Here is a 23,845-nt window from a genome sequence, read left to right on the forward strand (position 1 = left end):
ATTCAGTTCTGTAATTAGACAGAAACAGGTACTAGAAGTAATTCTCCCTCCAAGCTTCCGAACGTTCTCTTCCACTAAAATAATGAATTGTATCAACTGATTGCTTTAACAAGTAAATAAGCTCTCTTTGACTTTTCTCTCTCCCACAAAAGCTCAACTTAAAAGTAGGAAAGGAATGGCAGAGGCTGAGAACTGAGATCTAAGGGCTTGCAAGATCGTTTCAATCCCTACCCTCGGAACCAGAGCTCGATACTACCTAGAGTTTCCCACTCAAGCCTGCGCGGCGCAAAGAGAATTATGGAAACCCCCTCCCCCCTCCCCCCCCCGTTTACCTTCCCCCCACACAGTAGCCTCCCTCTACGGCCAAACCCGCGCCCCCCATGACCTCCAATGGCTTAAAAATAGAGCCTTAAACTGGCCGCTTTCCCCACAACTGGTCCATACTGCCTCCCGGAGAAGGGAATAGGGTCTGGGAACAAAAACAGGGACACGCCTGCCACGTGAGGAAAACCCCTTCACCTGGAACTCGGCGAACTCCTCGCAGTTCACACCGCCACTGGGCGCCGCCATATTGGACAAACGCGCGGACCCCGCTGCAGGCCAATCACCGTGGAGCAAAGGTGTCTGCAGCGCCGCCTGACAAAAAAAAACGACGGGGACTCTCAAGAAAGCCGAGGGCAATGCTTAACTTCTTCGTGGTCTCCACCCACATCGAAGCCTGTCATTCTGGTTTTCACTCTGGAACTAGCCCACGTGCATGAATCAAAGAACTTGAAGGGATCGTTTATGCCAATCCTATCTTCTTACAATAAAGAAGTAATTTTCTGGTCACACAAACCCGGCGTTCCAGGAGGAAATCTAGAGAGTGAGGCTTTCCTAATCCCTTTTACTCCAGTGTCTACCCACCCCCCATCTCCAACAGTTGAGTTGGAGGTCTTTGCTCATTGAGAATTTGGGGCCGCTGGCCAGGCAGCGGCTCACGCCTGTAGTCCTAGCGCTCTGGGAGGTCAAAGCCAGTGCATTGCTTGAGCTCAGGAGTTCAGACCAGCCTGAGCCAAGAGTGAGACCCCGTCTCTGAAAATAGCTGGGCGTTGTGGTGGGTACCTGTAGTCCCAGCTACTCCGGAGGCTGAGGCAGGAGGATCGCTTCAGCCGAGTTTGAGGTTGCTGTGAGCTACTGAGGGTGACAGAGTGCGATTCTTGTCTAAATAATAAATAATTAAGGAATTCGGGGGAAAGAGACATTTCTGGCAGCGTGATGAGTATGGACGAAGGTGTTTACCGGTGTAAATAGTTTTTAGAAATATACACTAGAAAACAAAATGGGAAATATACACATTTTCTCTAATTAGCCAGAGGGACACTCCAGAAGCTAACAAGAGATAGGTCCGCTGGGCACTACGAGACCGGTTAGGTGTTTTTTATAAAGGAATATTCATGGAAAGCGCTGGAGGAGCAGTATAGTGAAATACTGGCTGATCTAGTGTATTTCGGAAGCTCATAGTTCACAAAAGTTCTACAACTTTTCTACTTTTAACAGGTAATCCACGGACCCCCCACGCGGCACATGGATATCCCCTCAGCTCAACTCCCGCGCAGCGCGTAAGGTCCTACGCTGGCCCACTGCCCGCGTCCTCTGCGGGGCTCGCACGTCCCGCACGCCCTGCACGTAACGCAGGCCCGCCCACGCGCTGTGCTCGCTCCGCCCCCAGCTCGCTGTACAGTGTCTTTTCTACGCCAGCGCTTGGTGACATTGCGCATATCTACGCCCCCGCGGGCTAGTGCCCTTCTGTGCTGGTCGGCTGAGTAGGTGGCAATGGGGAGCCTCCGCGGCCTACGCCTGGCGGGTGAGACGTGGGACCGGCTGAGGGAGGGAAGGGAGCCTGTCTGACCGCTGGGGCTGGGGGAATCCTGCGACCTTGCCAGGCCCGGGAATTGCTCGGTTCCACAGCTTACTCCTCTCAACTTGCTAGGAATCCTACCCTCTTAGGGCAGTAACGCAGACACCGGAGCCTGATCTGGAGTTACCCTTGTACCTGGTTCTCCATCTACTCACGTCCCACCGCCTTAACGGGTCTTTGCTCTCTCCCTTCCCTCCATCCCTTTCCCCAGCCTCTCCTGAGCTCAGTCTTGAATGCACCTTCTATTCCTAGAACTCCCTACTGCCCACTTCCACCCTAACCTCCCCGGTCCGTTGCTCTCCTTGAATCTGCTCCTTTCACCCTCATCTCAAGAATTTACCCCTGGTGTCAAAAATCCTCCAGTCTAGATTTTTCCACCTATTAAATGTCTAATTAGTCAAGGGATTTACGGTTTTACAGTATAATGGTAACTGTTTTCTTAAAACGGGGGATACTTTACTCTTAAACAGTTCTGCAACTAAGTGCTTTGAATTTCTTGGAGGAAAGTGTTATGTAATTGCAGGATCTGCAGTTTGTAGTAGACATTTATGTGTTAGGTATTTTGAAGTCAGGTAATGAGAGCTTAATTTACCTTCTTGGGGAAACTAGTAGAGCCTTGTCATAACAGGAGTTGAGAAATCAGAATGCTGTCATTTGACTTTTTTCTTTTCTTTTTTTTTTTTGTTCATTCTTCAGAAAGAATTTTTCTTTTGCATCTTGACTTTTTTGTAGATACCAAGGTAATGCACTCTTTCAGTCACTTTTAAGATTTCATAAGGTGTGGTCGACTTCATGAGATTTGATAAGGTGTAATGAACTTGAATTAAAAGTTGTTTAATTCAACTTTAAAAGAATAGCCCCAAGCTTGGTTTTAAAATAATGTACATATACACTGTAAATGTAAATGAAATAATGCAAAAAAAAATACTGGATGTTAGATAGTTTCACAAGCTTGACAGATAACAAAAAAAAGTTATCCCTTACATGGCTTATGTGTTCCAATGAAGAATGGACTGGAAAAACATGCCTCAAACTGAGACAGTATTATTTGTTCCTTTGAAAACAAATACCTGCTTCATTGAAAAAGAAAAACTTTAATACTATTTGAGTTCACTGGTTTTGTCAGTTTCATTGACCTAATTCACCTAAAATGCTGTTAACTGTTGTAAAGCTTTTCAATAAGGCAAGTGAAAGAATCATTGCTCTAAAAAAGTTAAAATAGACTGTGTTGAAGAGACTTTGACATGTGCAACTAACACTGTGTTGTAAGTAATTTATTTTCTCATGTTTAAGAACTTCACTATTAGGTAACTAAAGTAACTCCTTGAGCAATTTAAGAACAATTTATTTCACTTTAAACAGAAACATTTTAAGACAAAGCTGTTAAGGGTGTTGTATAAGCAAGTTTCTCCAAATGATCTGTGAATATCTGATGTTTTATGAGCAACTCCCAGACAGTCTGCTGTGTCTTTCACCTACTTTTGGCCATCTTATAGCTAAACACTTTGATATACATCTTTATTTGATTGATTTCTCACAGTAGCTCTCTCAGGTAAGTCTTAATCCATCTCCACTTTTTAAATGAAGAAACACAAGTCAGAGAGTTAAGTGACTTACCCAGGATCACTTTGCCAGAAAATGTTAGAGCTAGAAGAGTTAGTGCCCTCTAGTTTTGGAATTCATGCTTATTTCTATTGTTCAAATTGCTTATTCAGGATATGTGGGTGTGTGAATTTGTTATGACTAATTAGGTTTCATCAACGTGAAATTGAAGAGTCATTAAAGGTAAATTTATTTGTGAAATGGAAGTAAACATTCTTGTGCAAATGGTTTTTCAAGAAAGACTGATTTAATAAGTACCTTCAACCAATGGAATTACATCAATAGATCAAATATAAATATAACCTTGGCATACATACCTTCCTTATCCAGAATATTATTTGGAATAGGATACTCTTTTTTTTTTTTTTTTTTTTTTTTTTGAGAGCCTTAAGCTGTCACCCTGGGTAGAGTGCTGTGGCATCACAGCTCACAGAAACCTCCAACTCCAGGGCTCAAGCAATTCTCCTGCCTCCACCTCCCAAGTAGCTGGGACCACAGGCTCCCGCCACAATGCCTGGCTATTTTTTGGTTGCCACCATCATTGTTGTTTGGCGGGCCCAGGCTGGATTTGAACCTGCCAGCTCAGGTATATGTGGCTGGTGCCTTAACCACTTGAGCCACAGGCCCCGAGCCGGAATAGGATACTCTTGATGAATGAAATATTGTATAATTAAAACTTAATCCTTTAAATGATAGACCTTTACTTTTAGTTTCTGTTGGAAATCTTTCCTATACTCCCTTAGCAAACATAATATAGGCTTTTATAAGCTTGGATTTGTTTATTATTTTGTAGGTAACAGGTCAGCATTGTTAACTTGTGATAGTTGGATAACTTCACATTTGAGAGGTCCTGTGAACCTCTTAAATTATACTCAAATTTTTGTGATTATATACCTGTTCCTGAGAGGGTGAATAGTTTATATTTTCTAGTCAGAGCAGTTCATGCTGCTAAAGTTAGAAAGCACTGATATGGATGAGGAATTAAATAGCCACTGACCCTCACTGCTGTGGCTTTCATGAGGGTAAAGAGACTGGATTTTTTTTTTTTTTTAACTAAATCCTCACCACTTATCAACATAAAGCTCATAGTAGACAGGCAATACCTATTTTCTGGATGTGGGACACTAGGAAATATTTCAGAACATGCTTGCAAATATTAGGTGAGTTTTCATGCCTCTTTTCTCTTGAAAGTAGAATAAAAGAGGTATCGATAAAACTTTCAGGATATTGTAGCTTTACATGGGTTAATTATTAGATCAAAGGAATGGAATGCTCTTACAAGAAGAGTTCTTCATGTTTTCAGAAAAGTTTTGCTCCCCCAAACTCGTGTGGATTGATCAGATTTTAAAATGAATTTATTATCATTATTTTAACTAATGCAATAGACTATGGACTACTGTTAGTTTAACCCACATTAGAGTTTAGAGATAGCATAGAAATTAGGTAATCAAGTCCCCTAGTTTTTACAGATGGGGAAACTTTGACTTGCTAAGGATCACACAGATAGAAAACTGGGATGTAATCAGTATCCCCTGGCTCTCATTCTAATTTTATTTCCACCTCATTCTGCTCCTTCATTATCCTTTTTGTTTGGTTCTTGCTAACTGACCCTAAATAGACCATGGCCATTTTAATTATCTCCATCTTTCACTTTGCTTATCACCATCTTTCACTTTGCTTATCACCCTTCTCCAGGTCTTGCCTGTTTATTGAGCGCACAGTGGGTGCTCTTGACTCTGTGAAAGCTCTAAAATAATGGACTGTCCCACTTTATAGGGCAGTTTATTGCAGTGAGCAAACAAACAGATATAATACATCTAGAGAACCTATGCAAAGTAGTATATATAAAGTTCTAGATTATGGAACATGTCATAGGTGCTGCTGTGGTGTCCCAGAGCCAGTTCCTACAGGCTTTATGCACATTTCTTGCCAGTTTTGCAGTTGATGAAGTTCCATTGGTATTTTGAAATCTGCTATAGTGAAGTTTATTGGTAAGCATTACAAACCAAGGTTTCTGTTCATTAGCCCCCTCCCAAGGCCTAGGACACAACTGGCCTTTAGGTTAGGATATCAGGTTGGAGGTTGAAACTAAAGGTTGGTGTGAGAATAATATGAGCACAGGTAGCAGTGATGAATCTGAGGAAAAGTTCAGGTAGGAAAGATTACATTGCATTTTGATCAGGAGGTGATAGAAGAAAAGGTGTGGTCTTTTGAGGAGTTGGAACCAGATGAATTTGGACAAAAAAGAAAAAGCATTTAAGCAGAAATAAAAGAAACATTTCTGGAAAATTAACAAGGCAACTGCATACAAGTTGAATTGCTGCTGCCTATGAAGATGTTGTAGTAATCGATGTGTAAGGTAATGATGGCAATGAGAAAGAAATATATCTAAGAAGTGTCTTGAAGAAATTATTAGTATGAGTTTTGAGATACTGAGTAAGGATGGTCTTAAAGACAAGATTTGAGTGTTGAGGACTGCAGAATTGTTGCTCCAGTGTCAGAATTAAGAAAGTTGGGAAAATAGGCGGGTCCCGTACCTCAGTAGGTAGGGTGCTGGCCACATACACCCAGGCTGGCAGGTTTGAACCCAGCCCAGGGCAGCTGAACAGCAATGACAACTGCAACAAAAAATAGCCAGGCGTTGTGGCAGGTGCCTGTAGTCCCAGCTACTTGGGAGGCTGAGGCAAGAGAATCACTTAAGCCCAAGAGTTTGAGGTTGCTATGAGCTGTCAGGCCATGGCACTGTACTAAGGGCGACATAGTCAGACTCTATCTAAAAAAAAAAAAAGTTGGGAAAATATTCAGAAATACCATCAAAGATTTGTGTTAGTTTGGCAGAGAATATGGTGCATTATTGAGTTAAAGGTGGCACTGAGTTATAGGTAATGATGGGACTTCTCAGATAAGTACTAAGGACAAAGGAAGGGTAAGATTATGGAGATAAAGATATGGGAACAATTGGTTTGGAGGAGTCTTTCCAGAGACTAGGACAGAATAACGGCAAGGACTGAACCTTGGAGGCCTGACATAGTGTAATGGCAAAGAAGTTAAGACATATCATAGAGATTGGGAATGAAGTGAGAGAATGTAGTGGTATAATGTAGGCAGGGATTGAGTCCTTGTGGAAAGATGAGATCATAGAGTCAAATGGTCACAAAGATAGAAGAGTAGAGTCAAAGGGTCTAATGATGGGGATCTAAAAAATGTATTAATGATTGAGCGTGGTGGCTGACACCAGTAATCCGAGCACTCTGGGAGGCTGAGGTGGGGTGGATTGCTTGAGCTCAAGAGTTTGAGACCAGCCTGAGCAGGAGTGAGACCCGCATCTGTACTAAAAATAGAAAAACTAGCCAGGCATTGTGGTGGGCACTTGTAGTCCTAGCTACTCGGGAGGCTGAGACAAGAGGATCGCTTAAGCCAGGGAGTTTGCTATGCGCATGACACTGTGGCACTCTACCCAGGGTGACAGAGTGAGACTGTCTCAGAACAAACAAACAAAAGGCTGAGTGAAGTGGCTCATGCCTATAATCCTAACACTCTAGGAGGTAGAGGCTGATGAATCACCTGAGCACAGGAGTTCCAGACCTGCCTGAGCAGGAGCGAGACCCCCATCTTTACTAAAAAAATAGAAAACTGGCCGGGGATTGTGGTGGGGACGTGTAGTCCCAGCTAGTCGGGAGGCTGAGGCAAGAGGATCTGTTAAGCCCAAGATTTTGAGGTTGTTATGAGCTATGATGGCCTGAGACTCTATCTTCAAAAAAAAAGTAGCAGTGAAAAATGGGAAGCAAATCCAGTTGTAGGGAATGATTAAATTCAGGCCTTACACCTTTATAATCCTAGCACTTTGGAAGGCTGAAGCAGAAGGATCACTTGAGCCCAGGAGTTCAAGACCAGCCTAGGCAACATAGTGAGACTTCCATCTCTAAAAAAGAAATAGGAAAAAAAATTAGCTGAGTGTAGTGGCCTGCACCTGTAGCCTTAGTTACACAGGAGGCTGAGGGAGGAGGAACAGTTGGCCCCTGGAATTTGAGGTTGCAGCAGTCAGTGACCTATGGTGACACCATTGCATCTCTGCAGTCTATTTTTTTTTTTTTATATTGTTGGGGATTCATTGAGGGTACAATAAGCCAGGTTACACTGATTGCAATTGTTAGGTAAAGTCCCTCTTGCAATCATGTCTTGCCCCCATAAAGCATCTCTGCAGTCTAGCTCAGGGGACAGAGCAAGACCATGTTCCTCTCCCCCCAAAACAACAACAACAATTATCTTGCAAAGTGTTTGTGACATAAGGAAGATATAGTATTATCTGATTATAAAAAATGTGTATGTTGTATTAAGCATAGAAAAAGTTCTCAAATAAATAAAAGTTGTTATCCCTAATTATGAGTGCTTTTATTTTTCTTCATTACTGCCTGTCACATTTTCTGTAATGGGTAAGTATTAATTTAAGGTTTTTTGGTTTTGTTTTTAAAGATGGGTGATATAATAGTTGGCAGGAAAATAGACAGTAGAAAATCAGAAACTAGAGCTTGTGCTAAGTTTGGTGTAGCATCCTTCAGGAGAGGGATTATAGATGCAAAGGCTGACTAGTTCAGACTGAAGGAGATGGGTGTTCTTCTGAGCCTGCAGGGAAGGGTGAGAAAGCAGGAGACAGGGAATCTGTTGCTGTCACAGTGCCCTTAGGTAACAACTAAGGCCTAGAAAGTTTCAGCTAGCCACTGTTTAGAGTAGGCTGGAATTTTGATGGGAGGAAAAAAGATCATCAAGGAGTGGCCCCTTCTCACTGTGGTTTAATCACCAGATACATAGAATTACAAGATGTTTTAACATAAAGTCTCCTCCCAAGACATGAAAACTGGTTAAGTTCCAAAAGTTTGTTTATAAATCTGTTTTTTGAACTCTGAAAGATTTTTTTTCTCATAGAAACAATGTTATAAGTGGTGATTAGGGGTCTAGCCAGCCCACAAAAACTCAGTGTCAATCTATCTTGCCTGTTTGCTCCAGTTTTTCTCACATCTGTCAGATCTTCTCCATTACCATAGCTATCTTATTTCCTTTGCCCAGTCCACTTGAGCTGCAGTGTTGTGATACCAGCTAGCAAGAGGTTTTCATGCCCATTTCTTTCTTTATTTTTTTTTAAGAGATAGAGTCTCACTTTGTCACCTTTGGTAGAGTGCTGTGGCGTCACAGCTCACAGCAACCTCCACCTCCTAGGCTTAGGTGATTCTCTTGCCTCAGCCTCCCGAGTAGCTGGGACTACAGGCACCCGCCATAACGCCCGGCTATTTTTTGTTGCAGTTTGGCCAGGGCTGGGTTCGAAACTGCCACCCTTGGTGTATGGGACCTGCACCCTACCCACTGAGCCACAGGCGCCGCCCCCATTCATGCCCATTTCTTTCCACTCCTTCTGTGTACCCGACAACCCCACATCTGCCCATACCAGAGCCTGGTCTTACTTTCTGTGCTCAGACTTATTTTCCTCAAACACCCTGCTCAAGTGTTTGGGTGTGACAGAGAAAAGGACCCTTAACTATGGGGTAGGCCTGATAGCCACAACACCCAGAGCTGGAGTAAGTTAGGCCAGTATTGTCGCTTAGTTTCTGAGTCCCAGAACGATAGCATGGACCTCATTCACATGGTAGAGTTAGGCTTGAGCATGTTCGTAGCCTGGCAGGCAGATTGAGGTGTCAATGTCAGTTACAAGAAAAGGACATATCAGAATTTGAAGCCAGGAAAAATCCATCCCTATCAGAATTAGAATAGCTGCAAACAGGAGATTTCAAGCCATTCAGGTCTGGTCATGGAAAGCCCCAGAGCGAGTTAATGTTTCAGGTTCACCCTTTTGTTTGTTGTGGTCAGCTTTTAAGGCAACCTAGCTTTGCTTCTTTCTTTTTTTTTTTTTTTTGAGACAGAGCCTCAAGCTGTCACCCTGGGTAGAGAGCTGTGGCATCACAGCTCACAGCAACATTCAACTCTGGGGTCAAGCGATTCTCCTGCCTCTGCCTCCCAAGTAGCTGGGACTATAGGCACCCACCACAATGCCCACTATTTTTTGCTTGCATCCGTCATTGTTGTTTTGCGGCCTGGGCTGGATTCAAACCTGCCAGCTCAGGTGTATGTGGCTGGTGTCTTAGCTACTTGAGCCACAGGTGCTGAGTCCAAGCTTTGCTTCTAATTAAATCAGTGGTTCTCTATTCTAAGTGAGCTCCAAGTGGGAATGAGAGGTTCAACTTCCCTAAACAACATGATTACCATAACTTAATTATTCTTTTTTCTGCTAGGTCTACTGAGCAGTTATAAATATTTGACATACAGTATCATTAAATTACAAAATGCAGTGTTGGTTAGTATATGTAATCAGCCTCTGTGTTCATGGATTCCGCATCTGCAGATTCAACCAACCTTGATACAAAACAAATAATACAATAATAATTCAAATTTTACAAATATAGTATGAACTATTTATATAGCATTTATATTGTGTTCGGTGTAAGTAATCTAGCTATGATTTAAAGTATATGGGGGCCAGGCAAGGTGGCTCACGCCTGTAATCCCAGCACTCTGGGAGGCTGAGGCAGGTGGATCACTTGAGCTCAGGAGTTCAAGACCAGCCTGAGCAAGAGCGAGACCCCCGTCTCTAAAAAATAGAGTTCAGGTGTTGTGATGCACGCCTGTAGTCCCAGCTACTTGGGAGGCTGAGGCAAAAGGATCACTTGAGCCCAAGAGTTTGAGGTTGCCGTGAGCTATAAAGCCACAGCACTCTACCAGAGGCAAGAAAGTGAGACTCTGTCTCAAAAAAGAAAAAGTATATGGGGGTGATGGTGCATAGGGTATATACTATAATACTGTGCCATTTTATATCAGGGAGTCAAGCATCTGCAAAATTTGGGTTTTATGGGAGGTCCTGGAACCAATCCCTCATAGATTCTGAAGGATAACTGTATGTAGACTTGGATATCCTCAGGATAAGCATACATCTAAGCTTTTTTCTCCTGAGACTTAAAAACTTCAAAGTTCTTTCCATAAGGTTGCCCTTTCCTATCAAAGCAAACGTTGTACTGGATATATTTTAAAAAGGATTAAATTAAAGGCATTTGTGAGCTAATCTAAATATCAAAGTATTTAGATTAAAAAAATCTTTCTATGGGACATGGGAAAGGAATATTGTCCCAGAAACAGCTGCTTTTTCCAGCCAAGGTCATAGTAACCTCTGGCCTTCTGGAACATTAGGAAAAGGGAATGAGTTGGTTGAGGGAACAGTCTGAGATCACTGCAGTAGATCAGCTCTTTGGGCTCTGGCCATTCATCATGAGAATCAGTGTCTATCTGTGAGGGGCAGCCAGGCGCTGTGGACGAAGGATGTGAAATAAAATCTATTTTTTTCCAAGGGAGATGAGAAGGTAAAATAACTATAGAACAATTTATACTGCATATCATCAAGTAATAAGTAGTGTGTTAGATACAACATGCTCTAAAGTCTGAAACCTGGAAATATTTTAATATATCCCATGGGAATTCCAAACTTTCAAAGTAATAAATTACATGTTATTAGTATGTAGAAATTAGAGATAAAGCAGAGCTTCTTTTCAGTGAATTAGCTATTGAAAGAGGGATTTTGAACTCAAGAGATATAGGTATTAAGCTTTGCAAGTGTACCCTGATTATTCACATAGCTTATATTCAACAGGGACTCCCAACTGTTGAAGAGTTGGTTGTGTCAAGGAGTGTTTCTCAAACATGGCAGCGCATTAGAATAATTGGGGAATTTTAAAAGATACTGATGCCAGAGTCCTGCTCCCAGAAATTGGAATTTAATTTAACTGGGTTGGGCTGGTGTATTGGGGTTTTTTTAGGTACTCTGGTGATTCCAATATTTGAAGTTTGAAATCTACTTTTCCAGAGCAGTGCTTCTCAAACTTCATGTGTAAACATCACCTTTCAAGGCCTATAAAAACATAATTTGCAATTCTGTGAAGCTCCTAATTGAAGTTGAATAGCACTGTTCTAGACTTTAGAGTATGTGGTTTATGTTTTTGTGTGTCTCAGAAACTTTTTTTTTTGCAATTTTTGGCCGGGTCTGGGTTTGAATCCACGACCTACGGTATATGGGGCTGGTGCCCTACTCCTTTGAGCCACAGGTGCCGCCCAGAAACTTTTGAATGAATGTGTGTGTCTGCTTGCTTTTCAAAATATAATTGTTCTGGCTCAGCACCCGTACGTAGCACGGTTACAGCGTCAGCCACATGCACCACATGCAAGGCTGGCAGGTTCCAACCCAGCCCTGGCCAGCTAAACAACAATGACAACTGCAACTAAAAAATAGCCAGGTGTTGTGGCAGGTGCCTGTAATCCCAGCTACTTGGGAGGCTGAAGCAAGAGAATCACTTAAGCCCAAGAGTTTGAGGTTGTGGTGAACTGTGATGCCACAGCACTCTATGGAGAGATAGTGAGACTCTTTTCTCAAAAAAAAAAAAAAATATATATATATATATATTATTGTTCATATGAATCCCATGGATATCATTAAAAATGCATATTCAAATTACATAGGTCTGAAGGGAAAATTGAGAGTCCACATTTCTAACAAGCTCCCAAATGTTGTACACTTGAAAATAGCAAGGTCTTAGAGTATGACAAGATGAATACCATCAAGTGTAATTTTCTCATATCCCACCAAGGAACACTTATATCTGCACATTCTTTGTCTCTCCTGAATTGGGCACATCTACCTCATTCCTTTCTTTTTCCCTCCCAGCTTCACATCTTTATGACTGACAGTTTTAAAGATTATTGGTCAAGTATTTTGTAGAGTATCTCTCAATTTGGATTTGTTTTGTGTTTTCTTATGACCAGGGTTATGGGTTTTATGTTTTGGGGTTTTTTTTGAAACAAAGAGTCTCATTATGTTGCCCTCGGCAGAGTGCTAGCACGTCACAGCTCACAGCAGCCTCAAACTCTTGGGCTTAAGTGATTCTCTTGCCTCAGCCTCCCACGTAGCTGGGACTACAGGCACCCGCCACAATGCCTGGCTATTTTTTGGTTGCAGTTGTCATTGTTTAGCAGGCCCGGCCCGGGCTCGAACCTGCCAGCCTCAGTGTATGTGGCTGGCGCCCAACTCACTGAGCTACAGGCACTGAGCTGGGTTATGGGTTTTAGAGAAGAATAAATAGCAAGGAGGTGAAGTGCCATTCCTATCATATCATATTAAATGGTACATGATATCCATATTATTTGGGACTGTAATTTTAACCTTGACCAGTTGGTTTCTCTCCTATAAAGTTACTGTTTTCACTTCTGTATTCTTAGGAAGCACATTACTGAGTCCAATCCACACTTAAAAGGACTAAGTAATTCAAGAGGAAGGAGTATGTACATACATTTGGAGTTTTTCTGGAAGGAATATGTATCACTTCTCACTGTTTATCCATTCACCCTGTGTTATTGATGTTAATATTGACTCATATTTTCTAACTTGGGTTGTAATCTATTACTACATTATTTTCTTGTTCAAATTATTTCAGTTTAGGCTTTTAGATCAATTCATGTGTTCCTTTACATGCCCCTATCTTTTTGTTTTTGTTTGTTTTTTTGAACACTTGTTTATTTGGGGGCACTAAAAGATGTTCTAGGCTCTTGTATTTTCTTTGCTTCAGTGTACAATCAGCCATTTTTCTCCAAGGAGAAATGGAGAATGATGTTTAGAAACCAAGATGTGGATGGTAGGTGAGCTCATTGATACTAACGTGTTACAGATTCAAGGCCCTTCGAGTGGGTTGACCTAGGAAATACTTGTATGTATCCCCCAGTGTCCTGGTTTATATTCTAAAATTTGTGTCTGTTAAAGTTCTTTGTAATATACAGTTTTGGGGTTCTGACAAATTCTGTGATTTTATTTTTTAAAGTTAACCATTAGGGGCTCAGGGGTTACACAGTAGTTACAGCACCAAGGGTGGAGGGTTCGAACATGGCCCGGGCCAGCTAAACAACGACAACAGCAACAATAACAACAACAACAACAAAAGTATCTGGCCATTGTGGCGGGTGCATGTAGTTCAACCTACTTGGGAGGCTTGGGCAAGAGAATCACTTAAGCCCAAGAGTTTGAGGTTGCTGTGAGCTGTGACACCATGGCATTCTACCGAGGGTGACATAGGGAGACTCTGTCTCAAAATAAAAAAAAAAAAAAGTTAATCATTAGGCCATGTCATAGCAATGGATTATTGCTAAAATCAATCACACCTGATGATTGATTTTAATAATAGGTTAAGAAACATTAGATAATCTAAAGGCCCTCTTTTCCTCCAACATTTATTGAACCTTCATTTATTATCACTGATTCCCAGGGATTGGTCACATCCCAGATTGCTAATCTCCAGGAGGATCTTGAAAGATCTATCATGGGGTTGGAAAGGTGATTTATGGAAAAGAGAGGACAGTCAAGAGAGAGTACTTCATCCAGCCTCATCCTGCCTGACCCACAGCCTCCAGCTAGCAATAGTACTTCTACGGCAATGATTTTCGAAGTGTGAGTCTGCCTACCAGCAGTAGCAGCTGGGAAACTGTTAGAACTTCATTCTCAGGATCCATTCCTACCTACTGAACCAGTGGAGTCCAGTAATCTGTATCACAAGTCTTCCATGTGATTTTGCTACTCCTAAAATTTGAGAACCTCCATATAAGATTAATGAGCTATTTGCTAGTTAAAGCTTTAGAGAGACAGCTGTGAGGCTTCATCTTGACTTCAAGCTAGGGCCCTGGGGATACAGAATTAGTCAGTCAGGGATAAGTTGCAAGTGTAGTCTGAGGGTTAAAGGGCTATTTTTCTTTTGGTTTGTATGTTTTTAATTATAATCCACCAGAGGATGGAAAATTTCTGGCCTGGATGTCTAGGGCAATATGTTCTCTGTTTGAGATAGAAAATGAAGGTCTTAATAATACTAAAATGTATTTATGCTTTCATTTTGTTCTAATTGCAGAATACTTTAGCAAGTACTTTAGCCTTTTTTAGTGATAACATTAAAAAAATTATTTTTACATTCGTCTATTATTCCTATTGTAAGGAAATAATAAGATCATATTTGTGTATTTTTTTTTTTTTTGAGACAGTCTCACTATGTCACCCTCAGAGTGCCGTGGCGTGACACCTCACAGCAAGCTCAAACTCTTGGACTCAAGCAATTCTTTTGCCTCCACCTCCCAAGTAGCTGGGACTACAGGTGCCCGCCACAATGCCTGGCTATTTTTTGTTGCAGTTGTCATTGTTGTTTAGTTGGCCAGGGCCAGGTTCGAACCTGCCACTTGGTGTATGTGGCTGGCGCAGCAACCATTGTACTATGGGCACTGAGCCTGTGTTTGTGTATGTTTTAAGCAGCATTTATGCTGTAGGGAAGTGAAAGTTATTTGCAGACAGTATGAAGTTGCAGTAAAAACAGTTGGGAATATTTCTGATCTAGGTAAACATCTCATGTCTCTGAGTCCCTACCCACCACCTCTCTCTGGGGTACCTCTGACATCACTTCTTCTTCCCTCTTTTCCAGCCACACTGGCATCCACTCTGTGAGCCCTAGAACCACTTCAGAACTTTTGAATTTGCTGTCTTTCCATTCAGAATATTCTTCCACTATATAGCTGCATAGCTATCTCCTTTACTTTCTTGCAAAGTGACATACTCAGAGAGGATGTCCCTATCTGAATTTTCATACATACACCCCATTCTAAACACATATTTTATATCCCCCATTGTTTATGCTTAGTATCTAACATATTTGTAACTTTGTCTCTAGTAGAATGTAAGTTTTGGTGACATGAATTTTTATCTATTTTGTTTATTGCCTAACACAGTGCCTGGCACATAGTAGGAGCTTAACTATTATTTGTTGAATGAATGACTATCTCCAGCGTACATTTACGTGTGACTGATAGTGAGTGGATACACATGGTAACATGTTTTGCTTTATTACTATTTCCCAAACTGAGCTGAGAGGCAACTCATCTTCTGTCCTCCTAAGCTACCTCTGTTCTGTTCTATTCCCCAACCCTGCCTTCATTCTAATTAAGAGGGATGGGGATGGACAGCCATCTAAGGAAGTAATTATTGATTCTTTTTCTGTTTAAAGGGCAGGGTCCTTCTAGCTCTCTGCCAGTTAACCTTACTCCTTTCTAAGTGCCTGCCAGAGAGGAGGAATTGGGACAACATGGTGTGTGGTGGGGCTTTATAGGTCACACTAAACCAGTGGTTCTCTGGAGAGATGACCAAGTCAAAGAGATGGATTGGTTGCACAACAATGTAAATGTACTTTATGCCTCTGCAAATTATAAACTTAAAAGTAAATGGTAGATTTTATGTAGTTAATTAAAAATGGGGGGATACCCTAATAGTTCTGAGTATAGTCCAGAATCAATAATAGCAGCATCACCAAGGAACTTGTTAGAAATGCAGATTGCCAGCCAATCCTACAATTATGGACTCAGAAACCGGAGGTAGGCAGCCTAGAGATCTGTGTTGTAACAAAAGCATTCTGATATGTACTAAGGTTTGAGAATCACATCATTAAATAATTGTCTTAATCCTAAAAGCTATGAAAAACTATTGAAGACTTTGCCCAGGCCCTCATAAATATTTTTGTCAGAAATCCTGACTACTTGGGCGGTGCCTGTGGCTCAGTGGGTAGGACGCCGACCCCATATACCAAGGGTGTTGGGTTCAAGAAAAAATAAAGAAATTCTGACCACCTTTGGGGTAAAATTGAAAAGTACTATGGAAGTGCTTTATGAAGATTAAAGTTTTAGGTAATATTTAGGTAATTTAAGAAAATGAACTTAATGTTTAGAGAGCCTGCTGTGTTTCAAAAAGAATTTTTTTTTTTGAGACAGAGTCTCACTTTGTCTCATTAGGTCATGCCATGGTGTTACAGCTCACAGCAACCTCAAACTCTTGGACTTAAGCAATTCTCTTGCCTCAGCCTCCCAGTACCTGGGACTGTAGGTTCCCGCCACAATGCCCAGCTATTTTTTTATTGCAGTTGTTATTGTTGTTTAGCTGGCCCAGCCAGGGTTTGAACACGACAGCCTTTGGTGCATGTGGCGCCATAACCACTGTGCTATGGGCACCAAGCCAAGAATCTTACCAGATGCTCCTACATTTGTTTTTCCATTTAACCCTCAAATCATCCCTGCTAAAGTAAGGACCACATTTTCCATATTTAAAATGAGGAAACATAATCCCAACAGTCTGAGAGGCCAAGGATTGCTTGAGCTCAGGAGTTCGAGACCAGCCTGAATAAGAGTGAGACCCTGTCTCTAAAAATAGTCAGGTGTTGTGGTGTGTGCCTGTAGCCCCAGCTATTTAGAAGGCTGAGGCAAGAGAATCACTTAAGCCCAAGAGTTTGAGGTTGCTCTGAGCTTTGTGACGCCTTGGCACACTACTGAGGGTGACATAGACTCTGTCTCAAAAAATAAATAAAAAATAAAAATGAGGAAACAAGTGATGGCTGTTGTAATTTATTTACTTTCCTTATATGGCTGCCGCTAGGAATCACTGATGTTGTTTTTACCTGGATCCAGGCAAAGCTTTCTGAGATTACAGCCCTAGAAAACTGAAATAAATAAGAGCTCTTATGAAAGAGATCAGACTGCAGGTAACCACAGAGATTCTGACTTCTGGTGTGTCGAGAGTAAAGACCTCTGAAATGCATTCCTACCTTTTTAAAAGCAATGATAACACTGCCAAAATTTGTCAAAAGCCAGCTTTTCAGAACTCGGGAAAATAACTAGATGCTTGTGATGATCTGATATGAGAAGGACAGTGTCTTTTGGAGTTTTAACTTGCTTTATTCCTGTCTCCTCTTCTCAGTTTCACAGAAGCTTTGAAAATCAACAGCCTCACAATCACAGTGGCTATGAAAACCAGCAGGCTGGCAGGCATTGAAGAATGCAGAACAAGTTTGGAGCTCTCCCAAAGCTCCACCCCTAGAGAATTGATACTTTTTGACCCTCTGATGATTTCCTGGAACTCATAGAACCTTTTTTTTTTTTTTTTTTTTTTTTTACCTAACTCAGAGTTCATTCAGTACAAACAGTTTTTTTTTCCTTGGGACATTTGTTGTTTTTTTTTTTTTTCCACGAGTCGGGGTCTCACTGTCGCTCAGGCGAGTCTCGAACTCCTGAGCTCAAGCGATTCTCCCTCCTCAACCTCCCACAGTGCTGGGATTACAGGCGTGAGCCACCGCGCCCGGCCCTTGGGACATTTGTTAAAAACCTTCAGTAGCACTGTTTTATATAACCCAGAGAGAGTTAATAACAGATGGAGCAAATAAGCAGCAGATGAAAAAAATTTAAAAGGAAAAACTTGGGAATGAGATATCCATTCTGGCATCTATAACATATTTCCCAGATGTAACATGGAGAATATTGTGCACATGCCCCAGGAAAGACCTAAGAAGTCCTAAGTTCTCACCTCACATTTAGTCTCTGTGCAAGCTGGAAGGGAAGGGTCAGGCAGTGTTGCAAATTGCCTGCCAGTGGGTAGAAGACATGCCCCAGTATGCACGCACAGCCCTTCAGCAAAGGCTAACAAACTTACTGATGAAAGTCATTTAAGGAAGTCTCTCCATTTATTAGCTGACTAGCAAGATACTCAGATACTTCTGTGGCCAAACACACAAAGAATACAGGGAGATACTATGAACAATCATATGCAAAAAATTTACATAAACTAGATGAAATGGACACATTTCTAAAAGGACAAAAATTACTAAAACTGAGTCAAGAAGAAATTAAAAAATCTAAAAAGCCCTGAACTCTGGGCCTGGCGCAGTGGCTCACACCTGTAATGCTAGCACTCTGGGAGGGTGAGGAGGGTAGATTGCTTGAGCTCAGGAGATCCAGACCAGCCTGAGCAAAAGTGAGACCCCCATCTCTACTTAAAATAGAAAATATAAGGCAAGAGGATCACGTGAGCCCAAGAGTTTGAGGTTGCTGTGAGCTTTGATGCTATGGCACTCAACCCAGGATGATAGCTTGAAACTGTCCCCCCCCCCAAAAAAAAGCCCTAAACTGTGGTCAGTCATGGTGGCTCACGCTTATAATCCTAGCACTTTGGGAGGCCCAGGCGGGTGGATTGCCTGAGCTCACAGGTTCGAGACCAGCCTGAGCAAGAGCGAGACCTGTCTCTAGAAATAGCTGGGCATTGTGCTGGGTGCCTAAGGTCCTAGCTACTCAGGAGGCTGAGGCAAGAGAATAATGGCTTGAGCCCAACAATTTGAGGTTGCTCTGAGCTATAATGCTATGGCACTCTACTGAGGGTGACAAGGAGTCTCTGTCTCAAAAAAAAAAAGGCAGCACCTGTGGCTCGGTGAGTAGGACGCCGGCCCCATATACTGAGGGTGGCAGGTTCAAACCCAACCCCAGCCAAACTGCAACAAAAAAATAGCAGGGCGTTGTGGCGGGTGCCTGTAGTCCCAGCTACTCAGGAGGCTGAGGCAAGAGAATTGCCTAAGCCCAAGAGCTGGAGGTTGCTGTGAGCTGTGACGCCACGGTACTCTCCTGAGGGCGACAAAATGAGACTCTCTTTAAAAAGAAAAAAAAAAAAAAAAAACTCTGAACTAGATGAAATAGATACATTTCTAGAAAGACAAAAATTACCGTACTGAAGGGCGGCGCCTGTAGCTCAAAGGGGTAGGGTGCCAGCCCCATATGCCGGAGGTGGTGGGTTCAAACCCAGCCCTGACCAAAAAAAGAAAAAAAAAATTACCAGACTGAGTCAAGAAGAAATACAAAATCTGGCAAGCCTATATATAATGGATAAAGAGGTTGAGATGGCTCCAATGGTGAATTACACCAAACATCTTTTAAAAAATTGCATTATTCCTTTACAACCTCTTGTAAAATATAGATGAGGAGGGATCACTTCCCAACTCATATTATGAAGCTGCATTGTTCTGATACTAAAACCAGACAAAGACTTAAGAAAACTACCCATATCCTTTATGAATATAGATTCAGAAATCCTCCAGATAATTCTACACAGTGAATCCAACAACATATAAAAGGTTATACACCATAGCCAAGTGGAATATGTCTTAGAAATGCAAGTTAGGATAGCACCTGAGTCAACATCATTCATTTATAATAAAGTAACAAAAATATATAATCACCTCGGTAGACACAGAAAAAGTATTTGATAACATCAAACACTCCTTCATTACAAAACTGCTCAGAAACTAGGAATAAAAACGATCTTCCTCAACTTAATAAAGGAAAAACCCACAGTTAACATCTCACTTAATGGTGAAAAAGTGAATGCTTTCTCTCGTAACATGACAAGGATGTCCTCTCTCAACATTTTCATTCAGTACCATACTGGATATTCTATCTAGGGAATGTAGGCAGGTAAAACAATAAACACCACCAGATTGAAAAGAAGCAAAGCAACCTTTATTTCCAGATGACATGATCATGTATACAGAAAATCCTAAGGAATACACACACATACCCTATTAGATTGAATGTTGAACAAGTTTGTAGCTTACAAGAAAAATTGGCAATAAATAATCCAAACATCAAATTAAGAAAATTCCATTTACAATAGCTTCAAAAAGAATAACATAGGAAGTATAAGATGTATACTGTGAAAATTGCATAACACTGTTGAAAGAAGCTAAAAAAGACCCATATAAATGGAAAAACATCCCATATACCTGTATATCATTCAATTCCAATATACAGACTGAACATAATCCCAAACAAATACCAGCTGGATTCTTTGCAGAGATTGATAAACTGATTTTCAGATTCATAAGGAAATTTGAGTAAGCAACCTAATCTTAAAAAAAGTAAATAAAAGAACCAAGTTGGAAAACTCATACTTCATGTTTCAGAACTTAACCACAAAGCCACAGTAATCAAGACAGCATGCTTTTTGAACTCTAGGATGAGGTTAGAAAAAAAAAAAAAAGTGTGGTATAGACGTAAGGATAGATGTTACAGATTGGTGGAATAGACTTGAAACTCGAGAAATAAACTCATAAAAATTTATAGTAAATTAATTTTCTATATTGTACCAAAACAATTCAGTGAGGAAAAGAATAGTCTTTTCAACAAATGGTACTAGGAGAGGTAGATATCCACATTTCAAAGAACAAGTTTGGATCTTTTCCATGTACTATTTACCAATATTAACTTAAAATACATCACAGAGGCCAGGTGATGTGGCTCATGCCTATAATCTTAGCAGTCTAGGAGGCCAAGGTGGGAGGATTGCTTGATTCAGGAGTTCAAGAGCAGCCTGAGAAGAGCCAGACCCCTTCTCTACTAAAAATAGAAAAAAATTAGCTTAGTGTCATGGGCACCTGTAGTGCCAGCTACTCTAGAGGCTGAGGTTGGAGGATCGCTTGAACCTAGGAGTGTAAAGTTGCTGTGAGCTAGGCTGATGCCATGGCACTCTAGCCTGGGCAAGAGAGTAAGACTCTGTCTCCAAAAAAAAAAAAAAAAATCAAAAGACCTAAATAAATGTTAGAACTAAAACTATAAAATTCTTATAGGAGTGAATCTTTGTCACTTTATATATGACACCAGAAGCTCAGACAATAAGAGAAAAGATGGATATACTGCACCTCATCTAAATGATAGACTTCTGAAAATGTTAACAAATGGAAAACATACCATGCTCATGGCTGGGAAGAATCAACATTGTTAAAATGTCCATATTACCCAAACCAATATACATTTTTAATGCAATCCCTATTAAAGCTCCACTGTCATAAAGATCTTGAAAAAATAATACTTCGTTTTATATAGAATCAGAAAAAACCTCGAATAGCCAAGACGTTACTCAGAAATGAAAACAAAGCAGGAGGAATCACACTACGAGACCTCAGACTGTACTATAAATCGATAGTGATCAAAACAGCATGGTACTGGCACAAAAACAGGTAGATATATGGAACAGAATAAAGAACCAAAAGATGAACCCAGCTACTTACCGTTATTTGATCTTTTTTTTTTTAATTTTTATTTTTTTATTTATTTTATTTTTTTGTAGAGACAGAGTTTCACTTTATTGCCCTTGGTAGAGTGCCATGGCATCACACAGCTCACAGCAACCTCCAACTCCTGGGCTTAAGCAATTCTCTTGCCTCAGCCTCCTGAATAGCTGGGACTACAGGCGCCCGCCACAACGCCCAGCTATTTTTTGGTCACAGTTCAGCCGGGGCAGGGTTTGAACCTGCCACCCTCGGTATATGGGGCTGGCACCCTATCGACGGAGCCACAGGCGCCTCCCACCGTTATTTGATCTTTGACAAGCCAATTAAAAACATTCAGTGGGGAAAGAATTCCCTATCTAACAAATGGTGAACTGGGTAGCAACCTGTAGAAGACTGAAACTGGACCCACACCTTTCACCATTCACTAAGAAAGACTCTCACTGGATTAAAGATTTAAACTTAAGACATGAAACTATAAAAATATTAGAAGAGAGTGCAGGGAAAACTCTTGAAGAAAACGGTCTGGGTGAGTATTTTATGAGGAGGACCCCCCAGGCAATTGAAGCAGCTTCAAAAATAGACTACTGGGACCTGATCAAACTAAAAACGTTTCTGCACAGCCAAGAACACAGTAAGTAAAGCAAGCAGACAGCCCTCAGAATGGGAGAAAATATTTGCAGTTTATGTCTCTGACAAAGGTTTAATAACCAGAATCCACAGAGAACTCAAATGTATAAGCAAGAAAAGAACAAGTGATCCCATCGCAGGCTGGGCAAGGGACTTGAAGAGAAACTTCTCTGAAGAAGACAGGCGCACGGCCTACAGACATATGAAAAAATGCTCATCATCCTTAATCATCAGAGAAATGCAAATCAAAACTTGAGATATCATCTCCAGTAAGATTAGCCCATATCACAAAATCCCAAGACCAGAGATGTTGGCGTGATGTGGAGAAAAGGGAACACTTCTACACTGCTGGTGGGAATGCAAATTAATATGTTCCTTTTGGAAAGATGTTTGGAGAACACTTAGAGATCTAAAAATAGATCTGCCATTTAATCCTATAATTCCTCTACTAGGTATATACCCAGAAGACCAAAAATCACATCATAACAAAGATATTTGTACAAGAATGTTTATTGCAGCCCAATTCATAATTGCTAAGTCATGGAAAAGGCCCAAGTGCCCATCAATCCACAAATGGATTAATTGTGGTATATATACGCCATGGAATATTATGCAGGCTTAAAGAAAGATGGAGACTTTACCTCTTTCATGTTTACATGGATGGAGCTGGAACCTATTCTTCTTAGTAAAGTATCTCAAGAATGGAAGAAAAAGTATCCAATGTATTCAGCCCTACTGTGAAACTAATTTATGGCTTTCATATAAAAGCTATAACCCAGTTATAACCTAAGAATATGGGGAAGGGGGAGAGGGAGGGGAGAGAGGGTGATTGGTGGGATTACAACTGCAGTGCATCTTACAAGGGTGCATGTGAAACTTAGTAAGTGTAGAATATAAATGTCTAACATAATAACTAAGAAAATGCCAGGAAGGCTCTGTTAACCAGGGTGATGAAAATATGTCAAATGGTCTATAAAACCAGTGTAAGGTGCCCCATGATTGCATTAATGTACACAGCTATGATTTAATAATTAAAAAAAAAAAAGAAAGAAATGTTAGGGCTACTGAGATATCTGTCAATGAAACATTTTTACTTAAAATTAAAATATTACTTATAATTGTCAGTGTAGTCAAACTGAGGTTGAAAATATCTGGTCTAAATATCTGAGGTTGAAAATCAGAATTGGGAGAGTTGGAGTATGTATTAAAATATTGCTGTTATTTATACTCTAAAAAAATAAATGATAGACTTATGTACTTCAAAGGACATTAAGATATTGAAGAGACAACTCGTGGAATGAGAGAATATATTTGCAAATCATAGATAAGGAAAAAACTCTTACAACTCAACAATAAAAATCCCAATGAACCCAGTTTCAAAAATGGGCAAAGGAACTAAATAGACATTTCTCCAGAGAATATATACAAATGGCCAGTTAGCACATGGAAAGATCCTCCTCATTATTACTCGTCAGGAAAATGCAAATCCAGACCACAATGAGATACCTCTTCACACCTACTGGGATGGTTTTCGTCTAAAAGACAACAACAAGTGAGGACCAGAATGTAGAGAAATTGGAATCTTCATTCATTGCTGATGGAAATGTAAAGAGCAGCCACTTGGAATAACGGTCTTGTATTTAGGTGATTAAATAGTTATCAGATGACTCAATAATTTCAACCCTTATTGTATACCCCCCAAAATGAAAATGTGTTTTTCTCAAAAACTTGC

The 23,845-nt window shown here is 40.9% G+C and overlaps 2 protein-coding genes across 9 annotated transcripts in view; one reads left to right on the forward strand and one right to left on the reverse strand.

The window, feature by feature from the left end:
• MIX23 (mitochondrial matrix import factor 23) overlaps nt 1-1,200 on the reverse strand; it is a 29,661-nt gene extending 28,461 nt beyond the window's left edge. For 3 of the 7 annotated variants that reach the window (XM_053565329.1, XM_053565331.1, XM_053565330.1), the window contains exons 1-2: nt 808-865; nt 520-636 (exon numbers count right to left, since the gene is read on the reverse strand). Coding sequence is in view for 4 of the 7 variants with exons in the window: in XM_053565327.1 (XP_053421302.1) it covers nt 520-570 (51 nt within the window). In the remaining 3 variants the exon portion in view is untranslated. Of the gene's footprint in view, nt 1-519; nt 637-807; nt 866-1,104 lie in introns of those variants that run through there. The other 4 variants (XM_053565327.1, XM_053565332.1, XM_053565325.1 and 1 more) reach the window with 4 other exon arrangements.
• Nucleotides 1,201-1,693: 493 nt separating this feature from the next.
• The window catches only part of FAM162A (family with sequence similarity 162 member A), a 38,767-nt gene continuing 16,615 nt past the window's right edge, over nt 1,694-23,845 (forward strand). The window contains exons 1-2 of one of the 2 annotated variants that reach the window (XM_053565322.1): nt 1,735-1,846; nt 17,355-17,443. In XM_053565322.1, coding sequence (XP_053421297.1) covers nt 17,401-17,443 — 43 coding nt within the window. In that variant the 5' untranslated portion in view covers nt 1,735-1,846; nt 17,355-17,400. Of the gene's footprint in view, nt 1,847-17,354; nt 17,444-23,845 lie in introns of both variants that reach the window. The other variant, XM_053565324.1, reaches the window with a different exon arrangement.

This window comes from Nycticebus coucang, chromosome 16 (assembly GCF_027406575.1).
Source record: "Nycticebus coucang isolate mNycCou1 chromosome 16, mNycCou1.pri, whole genome shotgun sequence".
Classification (NCBI taxonomy): domain Eukaryota; kingdom Metazoa; phylum Chordata; class Mammalia; order Primates; family Lorisidae; genus Nycticebus; species Nycticebus coucang.